The sequence below is a fragment of the Gigantopelta aegis genome, chromosome 3 (genome assembly GCF_016097555.1).
Source record: "Gigantopelta aegis isolate Gae_Host chromosome 3, Gae_host_genome, whole genome shotgun sequence".
In the NCBI taxonomy this organism is placed as follows: domain Eukaryota; kingdom Metazoa; phylum Mollusca; class Gastropoda; order Neomphalida; family Peltospiridae; genus Gigantopelta; species Gigantopelta aegis.
Genome location: NC_054701.1, coordinates 43,296,544 through 43,316,045, shown reverse-complemented (window position 1 = coordinate 43,316,045; position 19,502 = coordinate 43,296,544). Strand labels below are relative to the sequence as shown.

Below are 19,502 nucleotides of genomic sequence, written 5' to 3'. Positions count from 1 at the left end.
ACTACCGGTACTTAGTTTTGAAAAAAACCCTAATAATCCAGTCGGTATCTGGATTAAAAATCCCATGCCTCGACTGGGATCCGAACTCAGAACCTACCAGCCTGTATACCGATGGCCTAACCACGACGCCACCGAGGCCGGTAGTTTCTAGGGGAGTCGAGACATTGCTCTCTCGGAAAATACATTAAAAAAGAAAATATTAATGGAACTTCCCTCTAAACACGCACGTGGATGTAAACACACGCATACGCATACGCACACACATATGCAAACTCATCGGGCGCACACACACTAAGTATAAATCAAAAAGTGATATAAAAATCGTGTAAAAGAAAAGAAAATTGCACTAGAAATAATCTTAATGGCTTGGAAATGTTAACCATAAAATGTCTTGAAAGGCTTCAGATAATATTACAACTTTTTTACTATCTCGCTACGGTAAGGAATGTTAATACTGTTGATGCTTACCTGTCTGAGTGACGGGCGGATTTGTTATATGTCGTAGTCGATAATAAAAACAACTTCCACCATCCTCGAAAATCACCACAGTTCTATCGAAAAGACGAAGATGCAGAATATTTTTCATGGAGGGGATGTAACTTTAAAAAAGGAGTATTTGCGTTCAGAACTCTAAAGTACCGCTACGTTGGGCGAGACGTATCCCAGTGGTAAAGCGCTAGCATGATGCGCTGTCGATCTAGGATCGATCCCCGTTAGTGAGGCCATTGAGCTATTTCTTGTTCCAGCTAGTACAACTAGTATAACAAAGGCCGTGGTATGAACTATCCTGTCTGTGGAATGTTGCATATGCTATAAAGGAGTCTTTGCTGATAGGAAAGAGTAGCCTATTGCTTGGGGTTTGCTCTTTCATTGTCTTTGTGGTTCCTTGTCCATAATGTCCGACGCCATAAATGTAATTAAAATATGTTGAATGCGTCGTTAAATAAAACACCCCTTCCTTCCTACCAAAGTTTGCTATCATGCAATACATACACGACAGTCTTCCGAAACCGACCAAGATAGTCTGATTTTTTTATATATTTAGGCCTATTTGTTTAACACTGGATAATGGCGATATTTCTAAGTTCGCGGGGAGGGGGTGAGATACACACATCAGCCTCAACCTCTTGAGTTTGTTATTGGAAGCAAAATATACATTTCTTTTAAATAAGCGATGCCAGATAAGAATAAATAGTGGTGGGGAGACTAAGTGGGCAACCTGAGTATGTGCCGATAAAAAAATGTTATTTGTTTTCTTTTCTTTTTTACGTCAAACCAAACGTTTTGGAATTATTTCCAAAAAAAACAAACAAAAATTGTGTTGGTATGAACAGTGAACAGGCGTTTGCAGGAATTTATGCGAACTGAGGGGTGGGGCGGGGGGAGTCTGAACTGTGGCGAGCGAAGTTTCTAGTGTGTGTGTCGGGGTGGGTGGGTGGGTGTGTGTGTGTGTGTTGGGTCGAGACATGCTCCCCCGGAAGATATATAGTTTAAAAAAGACAATTCGCTTTGAACAGGTAGGTGTTTTGACCCCCAACCCACCTCCCTCCCAACAAACATACAGAGATTTGGAGAGGTAGGGCGCTTAAATGTAAAGAATGGAAAAGTTTAAAAGTTTGTTTTGTTTAAAGACACCACTAGAGCACATTGCTTTATCAATCATCGGCTATTGGATGTCAAAAAGTTGGTAATTCTAACACACATGCATACACAAATCACACACACACACACACACACACGTGTGTGTGTGTGTGTGTCTGTGTGTGTGTCTGTGTGTGTGTAGTCTTAGAGAGGAAACCCGTTACAGTTGTTTCCATTAGTAGCATTGAATCGTTTATATGCACCATCCCACAGACAGGATCGCACATACCACGATCTTTGATATACCAGTCGTGGTGCACAGGCTGGAACTAACAATAGCCCAATGGGTCCACCGACGGAGATCCATCTTAAACGGCCGATCGTGTATCAGGCGAGTTTTTTACCACTAGGCTACGTCCCGACCCTATAAATAACGGAAACCCACAAATTATAAATTATAATTAGGTCAGGTCAGGTCAGAGTGTTTAACGTGCACATTCAGAGCAAGCTGTTGTAGCGCACGCCTATCTTGGGCACAGGTGCCGTTTCGGCGGACTCCTCCGTCCAGGACAAAAATTATAATTGGGACTGGGGCGCTTAAATACACAGTAGTTGTTAGGCTTTGGAAACGGATTCCTATTCTCTTAATTAAGAGCTTTTTCAAACATTTTAAAGTAAGGTTGTTTTTTCTTCTTGTTTTTGCTAATATTATTATCATTTTAAATATGTTAAATACATGTATATATAAAATGAGGCGGTGTGTTCAGTATTCATGCTCTATAGTCTCCCTCTCTCCACCAATAGGCTCCAAAGGCTACTGTTCCTAGTCTCCCTATATGCATATATTCCGACATATCTAACAAATATTCACTTACTCATAGGCGTACGGGCTCCCATTTTTGAAAGGGGGGGGGGGGCAGTGCTCCCCCACTTTTCAGATATTTTGCTTTATATTTGCTTTATAATAGTGTAAAAGTGTGTAAATATAAAAGTGTGTCCCCCCACTTTTTGGCACCTTCCTACGCCACTGAACATTTATTCATATTAGCATTACTATCAAACAGCTATATAGGGTTGCAAACGAATCACTACGCATTTTTACATGGATTACAACTAATTTTTAGGGTAGAATGATGGTAATACATGGTAAAAAGGTATCAGTTTAGCACATTTCTCCGAATATCTCTATAATGTTTGCCCGAATTCGAGGTTTTGCACCAGCACTAGTAGAGAGGTGGGAGGGTGTGTGGAAGGGGGCAGTTGCCCCCCCCCCCCCCCCCCCGTTTCGTACGGTTATGTATTCTAAGATAACAAACACATTCTGTTGCAGTTTTATATTTATTTCACATTTAACAATAAAACAAACAAACATTGTGACGTAATAACATCAAATATATTATTCACTTTTCATCTTGAACATGAAGAAAAATCTATCGCTATTTGCCACATTATCACGGTTGCTCAAGTATTCATCTGCTTTGTTAAGTACCGAGAAAATGTTACATCGGTGTCCGTTAGATAATACGGGTGTTCAGGTCCTTGTTGGAGTTTCTGGGTGTTAGTTTGTTAATTACTAGTAGGCCTATTGGTTTTTCTTATGCTAGTATCAAACTACCAACTGCCAGCAGAAAGTTGGTCAACTTTCTTCTGTCGCGACTTCTACGACAGTCCAGCCCCAAGTTAACCAACAAACGTTGCGCTAACGTTCGCGAACTATTCGATTGGTTCCCGGCGTGACCATTTGGTTTAACGTGAAGCGCATAAACCAGTCTAGCAAACGTTTTTCTGCTCGGTCTGGTTGAACGCAACTCAGTTGCTAGTCTGAGCGCTCTTACAATTCTCGTCGTCGTATAACCCATTAGTTGTTAATCTGAACGCACCCGTCGTAAGTCGGGAGTTGGGGAAATTACAAAACAACCGTCGAGTTGGTCAACTTTCTGCTGACAGTTGGTAGTTTGAGATAGCATTACGCAGACGTTGGTGAGAACATCATACGTTATTAATTAACACATATATACGTCTCCTAACAATTTAAAGACATACGAATGGCTTCTCCTAGGTGATGATCAGGTCACCACTGCCATACGGCCAAGGACCACAATTAATTACGCTATATGTTTCTATATAGCGTTAGTGGCTATAACATTTTTTATTAATATCAGCAGGCCCATGGATTTTTATTTGTACCTTTGCCTGCCTGGGGGAAACATACCCTGAAAAGGCCAACCCCTGTTGTCAAGCTCTTTCTCCCAGAATATTGGTTTAAACAAACACACACTCTAAACCTGGCCGGAGTACACCCATTTTACAATGTTTTCAATGTCAACAAGTTACACATGTTTACAAACTACATGCTCTCCCCTGTCAACTTCAGTCAAATAGTTGCCACTTCAAAGCTGTCTGCCATGAAATAATCACAGTCAAACAGTAGACTACTTGCGTGGACAAATTTCCGGACAACCAAATGTGAAGATAATTGTAATCTGAGGCCATACCATTCAATCATTTCACTTTCCCACATACAGGAAAGCACATACCATGACCTTTGACCAATTGTGGTTCACTGGCTGGGACGAGAAAAAACCCAAATCAGTAGAATGGATCCACCGAGGTGGTTCGATGGATAGTCGTAGAAGCCGTGAGAGCAAAACGTTGGCAGTCTGACCTTAGCATTATGGCCACTCATGTAGTATTCTCTGTTTAAAGGGAAAGGGAAGGGGATAACATATGGTTCTCTAGACACATGATCTATAGAAAGCTAGAGAGGAAACCCGCTGCTGTCACATAAGCTACTCCTACCTCAAGGGATCTTTTATATTTTATTTCCCATAGAAAGGACAATACATATGTACATATATAACGACCTTTAGTGTATACCAGTTGTGGGGCATGGGTTGGGATGGGGAAAAAAAGTAAAGAGGGTGATCGATTCTGCAACCTATCACACTTTAGCCTTAGGCGAACGCTTATCGCTGAGCTACATCTTATCTCGCCTCTTATTGGAAAACAAGTTGTAAGATAAATACAGGGTGTTTCATAATATCGGTCCTTATAAGAAACTGTTATAGCTTCGTAAATTTTTTAAGGTATTAAAACTATTTATGCACCATCATGAAGTAGATAGATGGAAGGTTTTACCAACATAAAAAATATGGGAAATCAATTAAAGTCATGACGTCATCAATGACGTCACTTCGTGTCGGCTTGTTTTCAAAATGGTAAGTTCAAAGAACAGTATCTAACGGACACGAATGTATTACTCCATTATACATTATATATATATATATATATATATATATATATATATGTGTGTGTGTATGTGTGTATGTGTGTATGTGTGTATGTGTGTGTGTGTGTGTGTGTTACTCTATTATATATATACGTGTGTCTATACATATATATATATATATATATATATATATATATATATATATATATATATACTCTTCAAAAGAAGAAACGCAAAACCACATTGTCGTAACATTTGGAGAATTGATTTAATTATTGAATGGTGAGTCCGATAATTACCAAATGTTGCAGGATTGTTCACAATTCACTCTAGTCCATTGTGAGTAAGTGATAGGACACACCACCAAGGTCAAGGTCATCTGGAGTCAATACCGGGTATGGCCTCCGCGTGTGTTGACAACTGCCTGGCACCGCCTGCCCATTGAAGCAACCAGAGTACGGATGACGTCCCGGGGGATGGTGGCCCACTCGGCCTGCAAGGCTGCTGCCAGCTCGGGCAGGGTCTGGGGCTGTGGTTGTCGCTGTCGGAGGCGTCGGTCCAACTCGTCCCATAGATGCTCAATTGGGTTCAAATCCGGTGATATCGATGGCCAAGGAAGGACATTAATGTTGTTGTTCTGTAGGAAAGCCGTTGTGAGACGTGCTGTGTGAGGCCTGGCGTTGTCATGTTGGAACACTGCGTTGGCGTTGGCCATAACTGGAACGATGTGTGGCTGGAGGATTTGGTCAATGTAGCCCTGTGCATTCAGGTTGCCCTGCACGTGGACCAGGTCAGTTCTGCCAGTGTGTGAGATGGCTGCCCACACCATGACACTACCCCCGCCGAATCTATCCACTTCCTGCACGCAGTTTGCCGCATAACGTTCACCACGACGCCTATACACGCGACATCTTCCATCATGACGTCGGAGCAGAAATCGGGACTCGTCACTGAACCACACCTGTCTCCATCGCAGTTGAGGCCATTGTCGATGAATCTGGCACCACTGCAGTCGGAGTCGACGGTGTTGTGGTGTTAAGATGACACCTCGAACTGGACGTCAACGAATTCCTACCTCACGTAGGCGGTTTCCGTACGGTCTGGTAATCCTGCGCAAAACTGGTATTGCTGCGGCTGTGGAGGTGGCAGTAGTCAATCGTTCCCGAAGGTGGCGTACCCGGATGTAGCGGTCCTGCCCGGGGGTAGTGACCCGTGGTCGACCGGATCTAGGGAGGTCACGTGTTGATCCATGTTGCTGGTAACGGTCCCACAGTCTGGAGATGGTGCTTGGGGACACATGGAATGCCCTGGCAACGGCCGTTCTGGATTCGCCTGCGTCTAGTCGGCCGATGGCATTGTTTCTCTGCGGTTCACTGAGACGTGGCATGTCCTGGATTGTCAACTGTCGGCCAGATATACTGTCGGTGATGTTGCACGTGCAGACAACGCACGTGCAGTGGTGACATGGTTTGCACGTGGCTGCGTTTTTTTTGCGAATATTCACATTTTGGAACTTTATTGTACAGTAGCTGCGTTTTATCGAATGTAACCGTGGGAATGTGTTTGGGACATGCAATGACCTTATATTCACAAAGCATGAACCGGTAGGAAACATAAAATCGGAGTTATAACCCATTTGTACCCTTTTGCGTTTCTTTTTTTGAAGAGTATATATATATATATATATTCCTATAACTTACCCATGATATCCATGTCATAAACCCATGTGATAATTTACTTTATTAACCCGGTTAATAATGGTATGCAAATTTACAAGGTCTCTAGGTAATGTGTTGCTGTGGATGGGTCATTTGCTTACAAGCCAACTAGACCCGTGTACCTGAGCGTAACTTTTTCAAAGATTTGTTTAAAATGCGTGACGTCAAACTAATGTGCTAATCGTGATAACGTCATATTATCGATGGCGGCGACTTTAGTACTGTGATTTACCAAATTTTTTATTAGAATATTATTTTAGAAGTGTCATAGGATAAATAGAATTCTCTACTCGTGTTTTTTAATATGTAAAATATCAACCTCGTCTAGTTAATCGGTATTTGTCTCGGCAGAGCCTCGACAAATACCGATTAACATAGACTCGGTTGATATTTTCCATATTAAAAAATACTCGTGACGAATCCTCTCTATATATATCCTTTAAAAAAAACAAGGTCTAAAAGAAAGTTAAAGTAAAATTTATGCTTGTACCTGTGAAAAAGTATGTTTGCGTCAAAAGGGAACCGATGAATTGGCAGGTAACTCTATAGGCCTAATGAATAAAGTTAAAATTGAAATAAAAACATTAAGTTTTAAACCCATATCAACTCAAATAACATACCCCTTCCCCCCCCCCCCCCCTCCCAAAAAAAAAGAAGAAAAAAAGAAAAAAAAAAGAAGTTTTTTAGTTTGAACAAAAACCATCAAACTACATAGGTTATATTTTTTTCTTTTGTTTTGATACAGGTATGAAGACAACTGACGGAACAGCACACGCAGTTCTACCTTTAATCTTTGTGTCTCGGTAATATTCACCCTTGTGTTAAAAATGAGATTTAATCTATATAATTAATTTTGATGTGATGGTAATTTGCTAAGAAACTGGGGGTTTTTAAAATAAAATATATAGGCCTATACAAATCATGGTTTTGCAAATTGTTTTTGAGAGTTGGTATGGGTTCAAAACTTAATGATATGCTTTTAGCATGATATAGTATATAGATATGCCAATTCATAGGTTCCCTATGTAGACGCAATCTAAAGGTAGCAGGGAAGTAAATCGACCAATCAGCATTGTGTGACACCATTGTAAATACAGGCCGCGTTTCAAAAAAAGAGAAAAATAATAATAATCAGTGCTTGGCAAGTAAGTAAGAAATTTGATATTTGGCAGGATGGTACCTGTTTATGTTGTTCACAGGTATTTTAAATGAGATAGTATTTTCCATCACCTATTTCGATGTACCGAGTATGAATACAAGCCTGGGGTGTAGCGACTTCCTGGCAGCCATGAAAAGGCACTTTTTCTTTCTTTCTTTTTTTATATACCAGATTTGGGTTGATAACATCTAGTTGAGATACCTCTGAAGCACAAAATCTGAACTGGTGATTCACCTAGAAAAATTCTTGTTCGCCACTGTTTTGCATTTATGTTAATAATATATAGTCCACGCAAGACCTTCAACATACACCAAAGAGGATGGCCTAATACGCGGACAAAATGTTCGCTTTGATTTCGAATAGATTTTAGGGGTATATTAACAAATTTCATTAATTAATGAAGAAAATCAATATACGAGTCCTACTATTAGAACTTTGCAAACTGACATTCAGATGACTGCATGTATATGATCTGCATGATATGTACCTATGGGTAACCATGATAAATGAGATATGTATAAAAATATATATAGCAATATTTGCTTACATTTAAAAAAAAATAATTAACAATGTATACTACTAACAATGTACATGTGTATATATGTAATTTGTGTGAGAGAGAGAGAGAGAGAGAGAGAGAGAGAGAGAGAGAGAGAGAGAGAGAGAGAGAGAGAGAGAGAGAGAGAGAGAGAGAGAGCACGTTTACGAGATATTAGGCAAAAACAATAACATGTATATTATAATTTGACACAAGTACTGTAAAAGTTGCATGGCAACATATTTACCTAACCAAACATCAACCTCTTGACAAGGGTTTATACATTCCAGAGATATAATTCGCAACTTTACAAAATGTTATTTTTAGACGAACAAAAAACCTAACAACATGTGATTAAGTTTTCTGTTTTATCAACATGTATTACTATTAAAATTTGTCATACGTAATTTGACTTGCTGATATAGACCTCGTAACAGAGAATTGTTCTTGGGTGTGTGTTTGATGGTTTTTTGTTGTTTTTTGTTGTGATTTCTTGTTGAAGTTTTTGTTTGTTTGTTTTTTTACTTGTTTTCTATAGGGCTGTATAAAAATTGATAACACGGGGCACAATGATAAACATTTTATGCCTGGGATGCTTGCTGAAATTCTCTATCTATACATACTTGGTTTATGTACCAGTCAATCTAATTAAAATTAGCTCCACTATTACATGTGGATCTAACAGCAACCAGTTGGAGCTCATGTCCACCAATCAAAACCTTACTTGCAGAATCATGCCAGTGATTTAAAAATAATTTGAAAACATTCCGAATTATCCTGAGGGTATACGACATGTTTCATGTGAATTACGAATGCCTTAAAACATGTTTTATTTTATAAAATAAATAATTTGTAATGTAAAACTGAAGACTGATTTAGTTGGGTTTTTTTTAAATAAATAAATAAATAATTTTTAATGTAAAATTGAAGACTGATAACCCATCCCGTACGTATTGGTATGGTTCGCTGTACTGCGGCCACTAAAATAGACTCGCCCGATATTTTTAGAATGTGTATGCTCCCAAATAACGTTATAAAAGGCGAAGTGTGATTGGTCAATATTTAAATTACTATTTACAGGCGAAATGTTACCTGGACATTGGAGACTAAGCAGTGTTGTTAGCAATCTGATTAAAATTAGTTTTACTGGTCTAAATAAGACATTCGTAATTCACATGAAACATGTCGTATACCCTCAGGATAATTCGGAATGTTTTCAAATTATTTTTAAATCACTGGCATGATTCTGCAAGTAAGGTTTTGATTGGTGGACATGAGCTCCAACTGGCTGCCATTAGATCCACATGTAATAGTGGAGCTAATTTTAATTAGATTGTGTACCAGTTTATTTTGTGTGTGATGGATATACAAATATATTGCCATGTGCCTCCCCAATGGGATCTTTAACCATATGTTTGACGCCATATAACCGTAAATAGAAATGTGGTGAACGCGTCGTTAAATAAAAACATTTATTTCCTTCCTTCCCCAATGGGATAAACTGTGGGACAGCCCTTTAATAGTAAACTATTCAAATTTAAATTTAAAAAAGAAGAAAAAGAACACACCCCCCCCGAACAAACAGCAAAAAGCCGTCCCCCCCAAAAAAAAAGACCCAACAAAAAGCCCCAAAAAACATACAACAAAAAAAACCCCTCGAACCCCCCCCCCCCAAGGCAAACAAAAAACAAATCTCACAAAAAAGAAAAGCACCCCCCAAAAAAACCCCACACAACCCCAAACAAAACAACAACAACAAAAAAACCCAAACAAAACCAAACAAACAAACAACAACAAACATGATATTCACGATACTATGTGAAATGTTTCATTATTCTCGGCGAAGCAACACAATATTAACGTCATCTCATAATTCTCTGTGAAACAACAGATTTAAATAAGTTGATATGTTAAATCTCAATACCAACAAGTAAATAAATAATATACAACATGTACATACAAAATAGATTTAACTGTACATTGGAGTTGTGTTCCCTGTGACTGGAACAGCCAAATGAAAGACAACAGTACGTATGAATTAATCACATATACATGTATCATATGCACATGAACTAAGATCCGATTTCTTGATGGTTGTTTAAATATGAGAGGCTTAAACCCGGAACTACTCGAACCAAAAACAAAGTCCCGAGCTACACTTACACGATGTTGACCGAATGGTTAGGTCGAACTATCCGATGGGTCGAACACATTCTCGAGCACCAACGGGGTTCGAGCCAACGGGATTCAACTGTGTGTGTGTGTGTGTGTGTGTGTGTGTGTGTGTGTGTGTGTGTGTGTGTGTGTGTGTGTGTGTGTGTGTGTGTGTGTGTATATATATATATATATATATATATATATATATATATATATATACACACGATTTGTTCCCAGATATTATTTTTAGTAAAACTGGGCTTTGATTGCTATTGTTCTTTAATAACTTCCCACTCTGCTCCGGTTTTTGGAATCTTCCTACTTCGACACCCATGTTATTTATATCAAATTCACAGTCATGCTTAAAGGGACAGACCCTAGTTTTAGCCCATGAAAATTAACACTAAGTTTAGTTAATCTACAAACCTGTAACACATTTGGATAAAGTTACAATTGAGTGAAATATGAGTCTGTGTCTTTGAAATGGTGAAATACCCTCTAAAAATAGATTAAAACTTAGTGTTTAAAAACTAAGGTATGTCCCTTTAAAACCAATAGAAGAAAAGTAGTTGAACTTTGTTTAATGCTAACATCAACAATAATAATATGCACTTTTACTACGACACAGAACATTAACACAAAAAAACATTCACGGTTCAACAGACTAGTTGATAATAAAATACAAACAAATATTTACCACAACTCAGTTTTAACGACATCTTTGTTACAAATATGGCAGAAGGCTACTAATAAAAGGCGGGGGGAAATGGGCAGTCTACCAATATGGCAATTGACCAATGCAATGGTCCAAGCCGTCATGGTCCGCAACCATTCCAGTAGAAGAAAAGGATATGTGGGTTGTAGTTCTTTGCTTTTGAACAAAAAAATCCCTTTGATCATATATGATGTCCAAGAGATGCTACCTATCTGTTGTTGATTTGAAGGGTAGTTCCCATGGGAAATGGACTGACTGCGTCGGTCAACTCTAATTTCTAAGGCACAGACCAACCATTCACTGATCTATTTTTCCTACCAACATTATTTTGTTTTAAAAACATTTTGAAAAGTCCTTCCGTGTTCTCCCCAACCTCGAATTAACCGAGACCTTGCTTGACGTGTTAGATACGGCACAACATAGCATCAACAGTGCAATAGCAAAGTATGAGAATATTTAGTGTCTTAATTCTTTTTAACTGCGCCGTTCTGGTCAGTTCCCACGTTACACGCATTACCACTGCCCTTGGTGTGAAGATATGTTTGCAGAATTCGATCAATGGTGATGCGGACGTTTTAACGGGAAAAGCGTCATTGAGGAAAGGAAAATCATAATGACTTAGGGGAAGATCGAAACTAAATCGTGGGTGATCCATCAGTGAGAAATCGCCAAGGTGTTATTGTAATTTCTTGGTATAATACTAGTTAGCTATTAAGTCAATGGAGATGTCTCTTGTAAACAATTATTTATATATCTGACACATTTCACAGAATTTCCCCAAGACAGTAGACGTTAGATAGGCATACACACGTTAACCTTTTCAACACTATGTATACTTTTTTTTTTTCAAACAACATGCATGATAGTATAGGCAATAAACACATGAATGAAAAGGTTAACTGGACTAAATTGACTGAATTATTGTTTCACGATATGTCACATTCGAACTGATGATGAGGACACGATGATGGTTAACCCTTTCATTATGTAGACAATAAACACATTCAGATAGTATAGACAATAAACACATTCAGTGAAAAGGTTAACTGGACTAAATTGACCGAATTAATGTTTCATGATATGTGACATTCGAATTGATGATGACATGATGATGGCGGCCACACTATGTAAATCACCGGGCGCATCAGCTTGTTGAAGACTGTGTGGAACATCGAGACTCCTTTTCACAGGTAGAAACAAACAAAAGTAATTCCTAACTGTGAGAAAGTAACTGATAAAACCCAGAGTTAACTGTGAAATCCTTTAATATCGTGGTCATTGGGAGTGGCAGTCCTCCTACAAGCTGTGCAGAAGGGATGAACAATCCTATTACGGGTCTCCTAGGGGAGTGGCGGTCCTCCTGATAGTGGATCATGGAAGGCTGTCTAAAACCTCATTTTGACACTGCCTTATGCAGAGATACGATTTCGATCACAGAGTATGGTTCTGTCATTCAGATTTGCTAAACATATACATATCGTTGGGAACTTAAATGTATGGGTCAAAATTAAAAGACGGTATCATAAATTTGTATTGTATGTATACATGTATTATATTTTCGGTATATTCCTAAATTCGTTAACTGCAGTTAGTCCACGAATTGCACGAAAATCAGGCCACCACGAACAAAAGTGATTTCACAGTATGTGTTAACTTAATAATAATGATGATAACATCAGCCATCCATAATAATCATCTCCTTTTTCGTGCTTCTGTCGGAATCGCACTTCTGTGGACACCGGTACCTGCGGCGTCTGTCGAAACAAAGCACCTTGTGGATGGTGGCCTTAGCCTGGCGTCTGAAGTTTATGTTAAGAAAGCTGTATATGATCGGGTTGATGGCGTTGTTGATGAAGTAGAACTTCGAGAACAGTTTACTGGTGACGTCTCCCGCAATCGACTGGTCCGCCTCCAGGTTCTTGATGGTGGAGCGCAGCACCATGACGACTATGGAAGGGAGATAACTGATGACGAACGCCACTGTGACTGCGAAGAGGATGACGGTCGTTCGACTGACCTTCAGCTTCGCCGCGTAGGAAGCGAAGCTCTCCAGTCGTGACCGTTTCGCCTGACCGTTACAGGCGGTGGTGGCAGTGGCGCCGTTGTTGCAGGAGTCGTCGTCGCCATCGCCGTCGCTCGTGCTCGGGACGTACTTGATCCTCGCTTTCTTTTTTTCGTTCGCCTCCGATTCCAGGCGGGGTTTGTTGACGTGGTCTCCGATAATCATCTGGCGGCGCCGTCTGATCTCCAGCCAGATCCTGATGTATAAGACGGTCAGGATGAGAAGGGTTAACATGAACACCACCAGCAGGATAATGTAGTACAGCATCTGGAACGTCGTCTTCACGTACTTGTGCTCAATGGAGCAATCGAACGTGCGCAAACCCTGGATCGCTGTCTTCGATCGGGTGATTCCGTAAAGAATCGACGACGGAATAGACAGCAGGAGTGCAAAAATCGCGGCGAATATGCACGACAGCTTGATCTTGAATAGACTGATCAACATCAGTGGGCGGCAGATCTTGAAGAACCTATCAAAGGCAATCTCGACCAAAACTATCGTCGATCCATAGATAACGAATGTCTCGGTAAATCTAAATATTTTACACCCGGCTGGACTGTAGAAGGTGTACGGATATCTGAGGTCGTATATCTCCGTGGGCAAACCCACGACGCAAGCTATGAGGTCAAACAGTGCCATCGTCAGGATGAAATAGTTGGACGAAGTCTTCTTGAAACGTCGACGGTAGACGTAGATGACTAGAGAGTTTCCGACCACGCCCACCAACATGAGCATGACAATCCAGATCATGACTGGTATGTAGTGCACTGCTTTCTCGTCATTGATCTTATTCAGCTGTGCGGTGAAGTCTTCCACTGTAGTATTGCACCCATCACCATCACTGCAGTTAGTGGGAGGCATCTCGCTGGAGTTCGCGATTACTACCTGTGACATCATCTGAAAATACAGTATGATGTTTAGATCATTTAAAATATTTTGTAAATTTTTTTAATAAGGCCATATATAAATTATTTAAAATAGTAATAAATGTCTCAGTACCAAAAATAAACAACACTCTTTTGAAGGGGCCAGATTAAGCCCAAAACCCTCTGATTGGGTATTCATAACAAGATCCAGGTACTTATTGCATATAGAAGCAAGGACTGCAATGTAGAGTTGTAAGGCAAGAGACTACGATATGAGATGGGTACTGTCGGAATGAGAGAAAAAAATGTGGTCCAAAATGCAAGACAGCAAAAGGATATATTTCTTATAGACAAAAAGAGCATTTTTAAACTGAAAATAAGACGCACTTACTATAATATAAAACCAAAAATAAGACGCACTTACTTTAATATAAAACCACACTAAACACATATCATTAAACTTATGTTACCCAGAACGGAATAGGATCCTTACTTTGCAAGGATGAGGGTCCGTATGTTTGCAATTATTATTTTATAAAAATCCTCAGTGGTTCCAGCCATGGTCAGTGTCTAACTGTTGGCTTTAAGGAATCGGCATTTGTAACAGTTTTAACCAGCATAAGATTATCTTTCAGACGAGCTATTAATAGTTATGTATGTATGGAGAACCGAAAAAAATCATGTACGAATTGGAGATGGGATAGAGAACAAAGAAAAACGAGAGAGAGAGAGAGAGAGAGAGAGAGAGAGGGGAGGGGGATGAAAACATTACGGCGTTTTTCGCAATTGTAGTAGGTAACTATACGTTTGGAATAATGGGAACAATGTTGCAGAAAGAATAATCGTATTATGAAATGGTGAGATATGTTTTTAGGCTTTAGTGCTAAAACAAATTAAAATTTAACTGAAACATTGAAATTATTAATGGCAATGGTACATTTTTTTATTTTTTTTTAAATGTCAAATATAGTAACATAAATGTATAGGACCAGAATGGCGGCAACGTCTAGTCCAGGTCGGTGTACCTAGAAATGGAGAGTTGGGGTGGCTTGTATGTTTAATCATGGCACACTAATTCAACTGGAATTGTATTCTTCTAGCGTAAAACAATCAGGAGCGTTAATAAACAAAACAAAACAAAACACACACACACACACACACACACACACGTGTGTGTGTGTGTACACACACACACACACACACGTGTGTGTGTGTGTGTGTGTGTGTATATATATATATATATATATATATATATATATATATATATATATATATCTACTGCATGTACATCACAGTACAAACATTAAACGCATGAAGTAGTCCAAGGCCATTTTCTCGTTGGTGGTTCAAACAGGATTCGAGAGTCGGGTTAAAACTGACCAGCTACCAAGACTTTCAGGTGGTATCAATATGAACTGATAAACAACATTCAGCATACGCACAATGATATGAAAGTGTGAACAACATCACATCGATTCATACATGTATTACATGAACCAAAACATCTAAGTGGTCAGTTTGTATTTTTAAAGAAAAATTGGGCCTAAGTATCGCTTCTTGAGTCGGGAATACAAATTTGGCTTTGGAATGGCAAATTGCGACATCCATGGCTTTAGATTGCATCAAAGTCTATGCCATAACCGTTCTGCCCAAAACACATATGCCGAAAAATAACCACACCCAAATGAAGTACAAACATGCTGACCTCAAAATATTTCATCTGAAAACCACTGAAATGTTAAGTCTAATTAGATTAAAATAACCTGAAATACATTACTGAATATTAAAAACTCTACAGCAGTTGTTAATGACAGAACTGAACTACAATAACCTTCCTGCACTCAGAAAAGACAAAAGTGCCCGTTGAGATCTAAAGCCCTGGGCTCCATTCCACGAAGCAATCTTCGCCTTAAGACCACCGTAACTGAACAGCTAATATATGCACTTAAGGTGATCTTAGGGCTAAGATCGCTTCGTGGAACGGAGCCCTGGAGTCTCACGGCCAAACTGGCCGTACCTTATTTCGCATTTTAATAAATTGGTCATCATACTCAAACGTCACTTGTGAATGCTGTTTTATTACACAAATATGAAACTGCTAAAACCTACTTATTTTGAATGGGTGCTGTTTTGTTATGGACGGAACGTAGCCCAATGGTAAGGCGCTCGCTTGTTGCGCGGTCGATCTGGGATCGATCCCAGTCGGTGGGCCCATTGGGCTATTTCTCGTTCCTGCCTGAGCACCACGACTGGTATTATCAAACGCCGTGGTATTTGCTATCCTGTCTGTGGGATGGTGCATATGAAAGAACCCTGACTACCAATGAACAAAATGTAGCGGGTTTCCTCTCAAAGACTATATGTCAAAATAACCAAAATGTTTGACATCCAAATAAATAAATAAATAAATAATGCGCTCTCGTGGTATCGTTAAACAAAACAAACTTCAACTGTTTTGTTATATTAATAACTGAGACACTTGTTAACGTTTGCCTTGTTGCCCTGCCCTTTGGTCATAATGCCAAGAAATGTTCTATCAGTCTAGGCCTATCTACATCCATATTATTATACACGACCAAATACTTTCAAATTCAAACAACTCATGAACAGTAAACGAATCAGTGTATTAAAGAATTTATCAAAATTAATAAATGTTATTACTAATATCTTTAAACGCTCAAAATGCACCCAAACTAACAGTATTTAAGGATTGTACTGTTTATACTGGAAAATAACTTATTTACTGCATATATTGTCAACCACCATCTTGTCATGTGTATATTGTGAAGTGAATGTGTGTACATAAATACATTTACATTGTAAATCCCAAATTCTTCATGTATATATATATATATATATATATATATATATGTTCCTTTATATTATGTAGCCCTCCTATGCCGTTGCTGAACGGCCAGAGTGTAAATAAATTCTGTTCTGTTCTGTAAATAGCGACTATAACCCATTCTGTACAGTGCCGTAATTTTTGCACTAAAATAAATACAATAGCTTGGCTTCTAAGGGACCATTCACATATCAATTTTACCGGCGTAGAACCCGTACCAATAGATCAACGCCAGTGTGCATTTAAAACGAAAAACAAAGTTTATAAAACTAATGGTTGGTGTACGTTTTTACAAGGGGTGAGATGTGCATAAAAGAACACGTTACGTGCTGTTGTGAAAATATTAATACTCGTAAATATCAATACAGCAAAGTCAAAACTATAGACCGGGTATTAGAATGACTAAAGCAATATTATATAAACACAACTACAGTTTAAATAAACTCTTGCACCACCATATAACATAGTTTACTAATACAAAATGCAAAGACATTTATAGTTTTAATAAATTCACAATCTCGCCTCACCATTTTACAACTTACTAATGCAAAATACAAACACAACTACAATTTCGACTGACAATATAGCCCCGCCATATTATAACACTATTTACTAATGTAAAATACAACTACAGTTTTAAATAAACTCACAATCTCGCCTGGCAATATTATAATCTACTATTGCAAAATACAAACACAATTACAGATTTAATTTCGACTCACATTATAGCCCCACAATATTATATTTTACTAATGCAAAATACAAACATAATTATAGTTTTAATAAACTCACCATATTACAATTTACAAATGAAATATTTTTTAATCTCGACTCACACTAGCCCCACCATATTATAACACCATTTACTAATGTAAAATACATTACTACTACAGATTTAATAAACTGACAATCTCGACTGGCGATATTATAACCTACTAATGTAAATTGCAAAAACAACTACAGCTTTTGTAAACTCACAATCTTTCCTCACCATATTGTAATATAATTTACTAAACTACAAAACACAAACACTAGCTATAGTAGGACGGCCAGAAACACATAGGATATACACAGACATTCTAAACAAGAAAAGGTAGTTAAAATATGCAATTTTTATTTGTTTAATAAAAATATATATTAAAAAAACGAAAAACGAAAATCAAACAACATCTCAACAATGACAGCAAATTAAAAAGTATTTTTAATTTATCATTACAGCAAAAATTATGTTCATACATATATGACTAGTTTGAATGGAGTTTTGGTCGGATTGTTAAAGCTATATAAGCCTATTGATAACAACTCCATAATATACAAACAGTTAACACTTTCTGAATATGTATACGCTACAACAAGAAACAAGAAAACTGCTTCACAAAGCTCTTTTAAGCTCTGCTAAGCAAATGTATATCGGTCTTGCCATTTACACTGCTAGAGTTTAGTAGTGAATTTCGTTTCTAAGGTCTTACCTTGTGAGTGTTTAACGGAATCAGTAGCTGAGTTAAAATTCATCTGTCCAAGACTTAACAACTCGTCGGTCTAACTATCGAAGCTAGTTCAGTACAAGAGTAGCTGTGTGTGTTAATCTAGACCCGATGTACGTCACAGTAGTTCGCACCATTGCAAATTTATGTTAAGTCAACGATATAGCCACAAGGATGAATGACCGACTTCCGGTCGTGCAACATGGAGGACACCAAAAGGGGAAATGATAGTAGATATGATAATGTAACGCTTACTACGGCATAGATGTCTTCTGTTCAGCAGAAATTAGACGAAGTGGACATTTTCCGCTACGGTACCGCAAACTAGGGAAATAGCGCTATGTTAGCCTGTTGGTCGCGCACAACATAATACATTGTCGGATGTGGTACATGGGAACCAACCTGACTTGCCCGTTCATTCACAAATAGAATTCTGCATTGTTATAATGAAATTATTTGATTCCCACGCTCCATATCTGTAGTGTCAGTAAAAACAACAAAGTGTATATTGACAGGATTCGAATCCTCTGCTCAGATTCGCACATCTTTCGTTAGACCATGACGTCAAGCATATGGCCAACCTGTTGATGTCGGTTCATATTTTAATCATCGATCTCATGCGAAAGTGAAATTTATATGGACGTATAATAAACGGAATATAGCGTTGAACCATATGACATGCGGTGGGTCGCAGGATCGATTACTTCCAGTGGACTTAAGTTTTTTCCCGTTCCAACCAGTGCCCCACGACTTGAACATCAAAGCCAAAGACCGTGATTTGTATTATACTGTCTATTGGAAAATGCACATAAAAGATCCCATGCTGCTTCATTGTTGGGAGTACCCTGTGTGCCTACAGCGGGTTTCCTGTCTTTATCTCCATCGATGAAATATCGAAATAAGCATATGTTAGACACCAAGAAAATGTGCTGAATTGTCCATAAAACGAACAATCATTTCCTTTCCATATTCATTTCCATATTCATTTCGATATAATTTATTTTTTTAATTATTATTTTCTTTGCAGGAAGGTGGTGGGTATAAGGGATTTGTGTGTTTTCTTTTATGAGTAACCGAGGTGTGCTATAGAAATTTACCCCTCCCCCCAAAAAAAACACAAAAAAAAAAAACAACAAAAAAACACAAAA

The 19,502-nt window shown here is 38.5% G+C and overlaps 1 protein-coding gene across 1 annotated transcript; it reads right to left on the bottom strand.

Annotated features, from left to right (window-relative positions):
• Positions 1-10,513: 10,513 nt before the first annotated feature.
• Positions 10,514-14,053, bottom strand: LOC121390374 (orexin receptor type 2-like). Its single transcript, XM_041522175.1, has one exon. The coding sequence runs from the start codon at positions 14,051-14,053 to the stop codon at positions 12,773-12,775; it is 1,281 nt and encodes a 426-aa protein (XP_041378109.1). The 3' UTR covers positions 10,514-12,772.
• Between the last annotated feature and the right edge of the window lie 5,449 nt (positions 14,054-19,502).

Excerpts from the sequence above, each read along its gene's own strand:
- LOC121390374 (XM_041522175.1), bottom strand. The coding sequence starts at position 14,053 with ATGTCACAGGTAGTAATCGCGAACTCCAGCGAGATGCCTCCCACTAAC.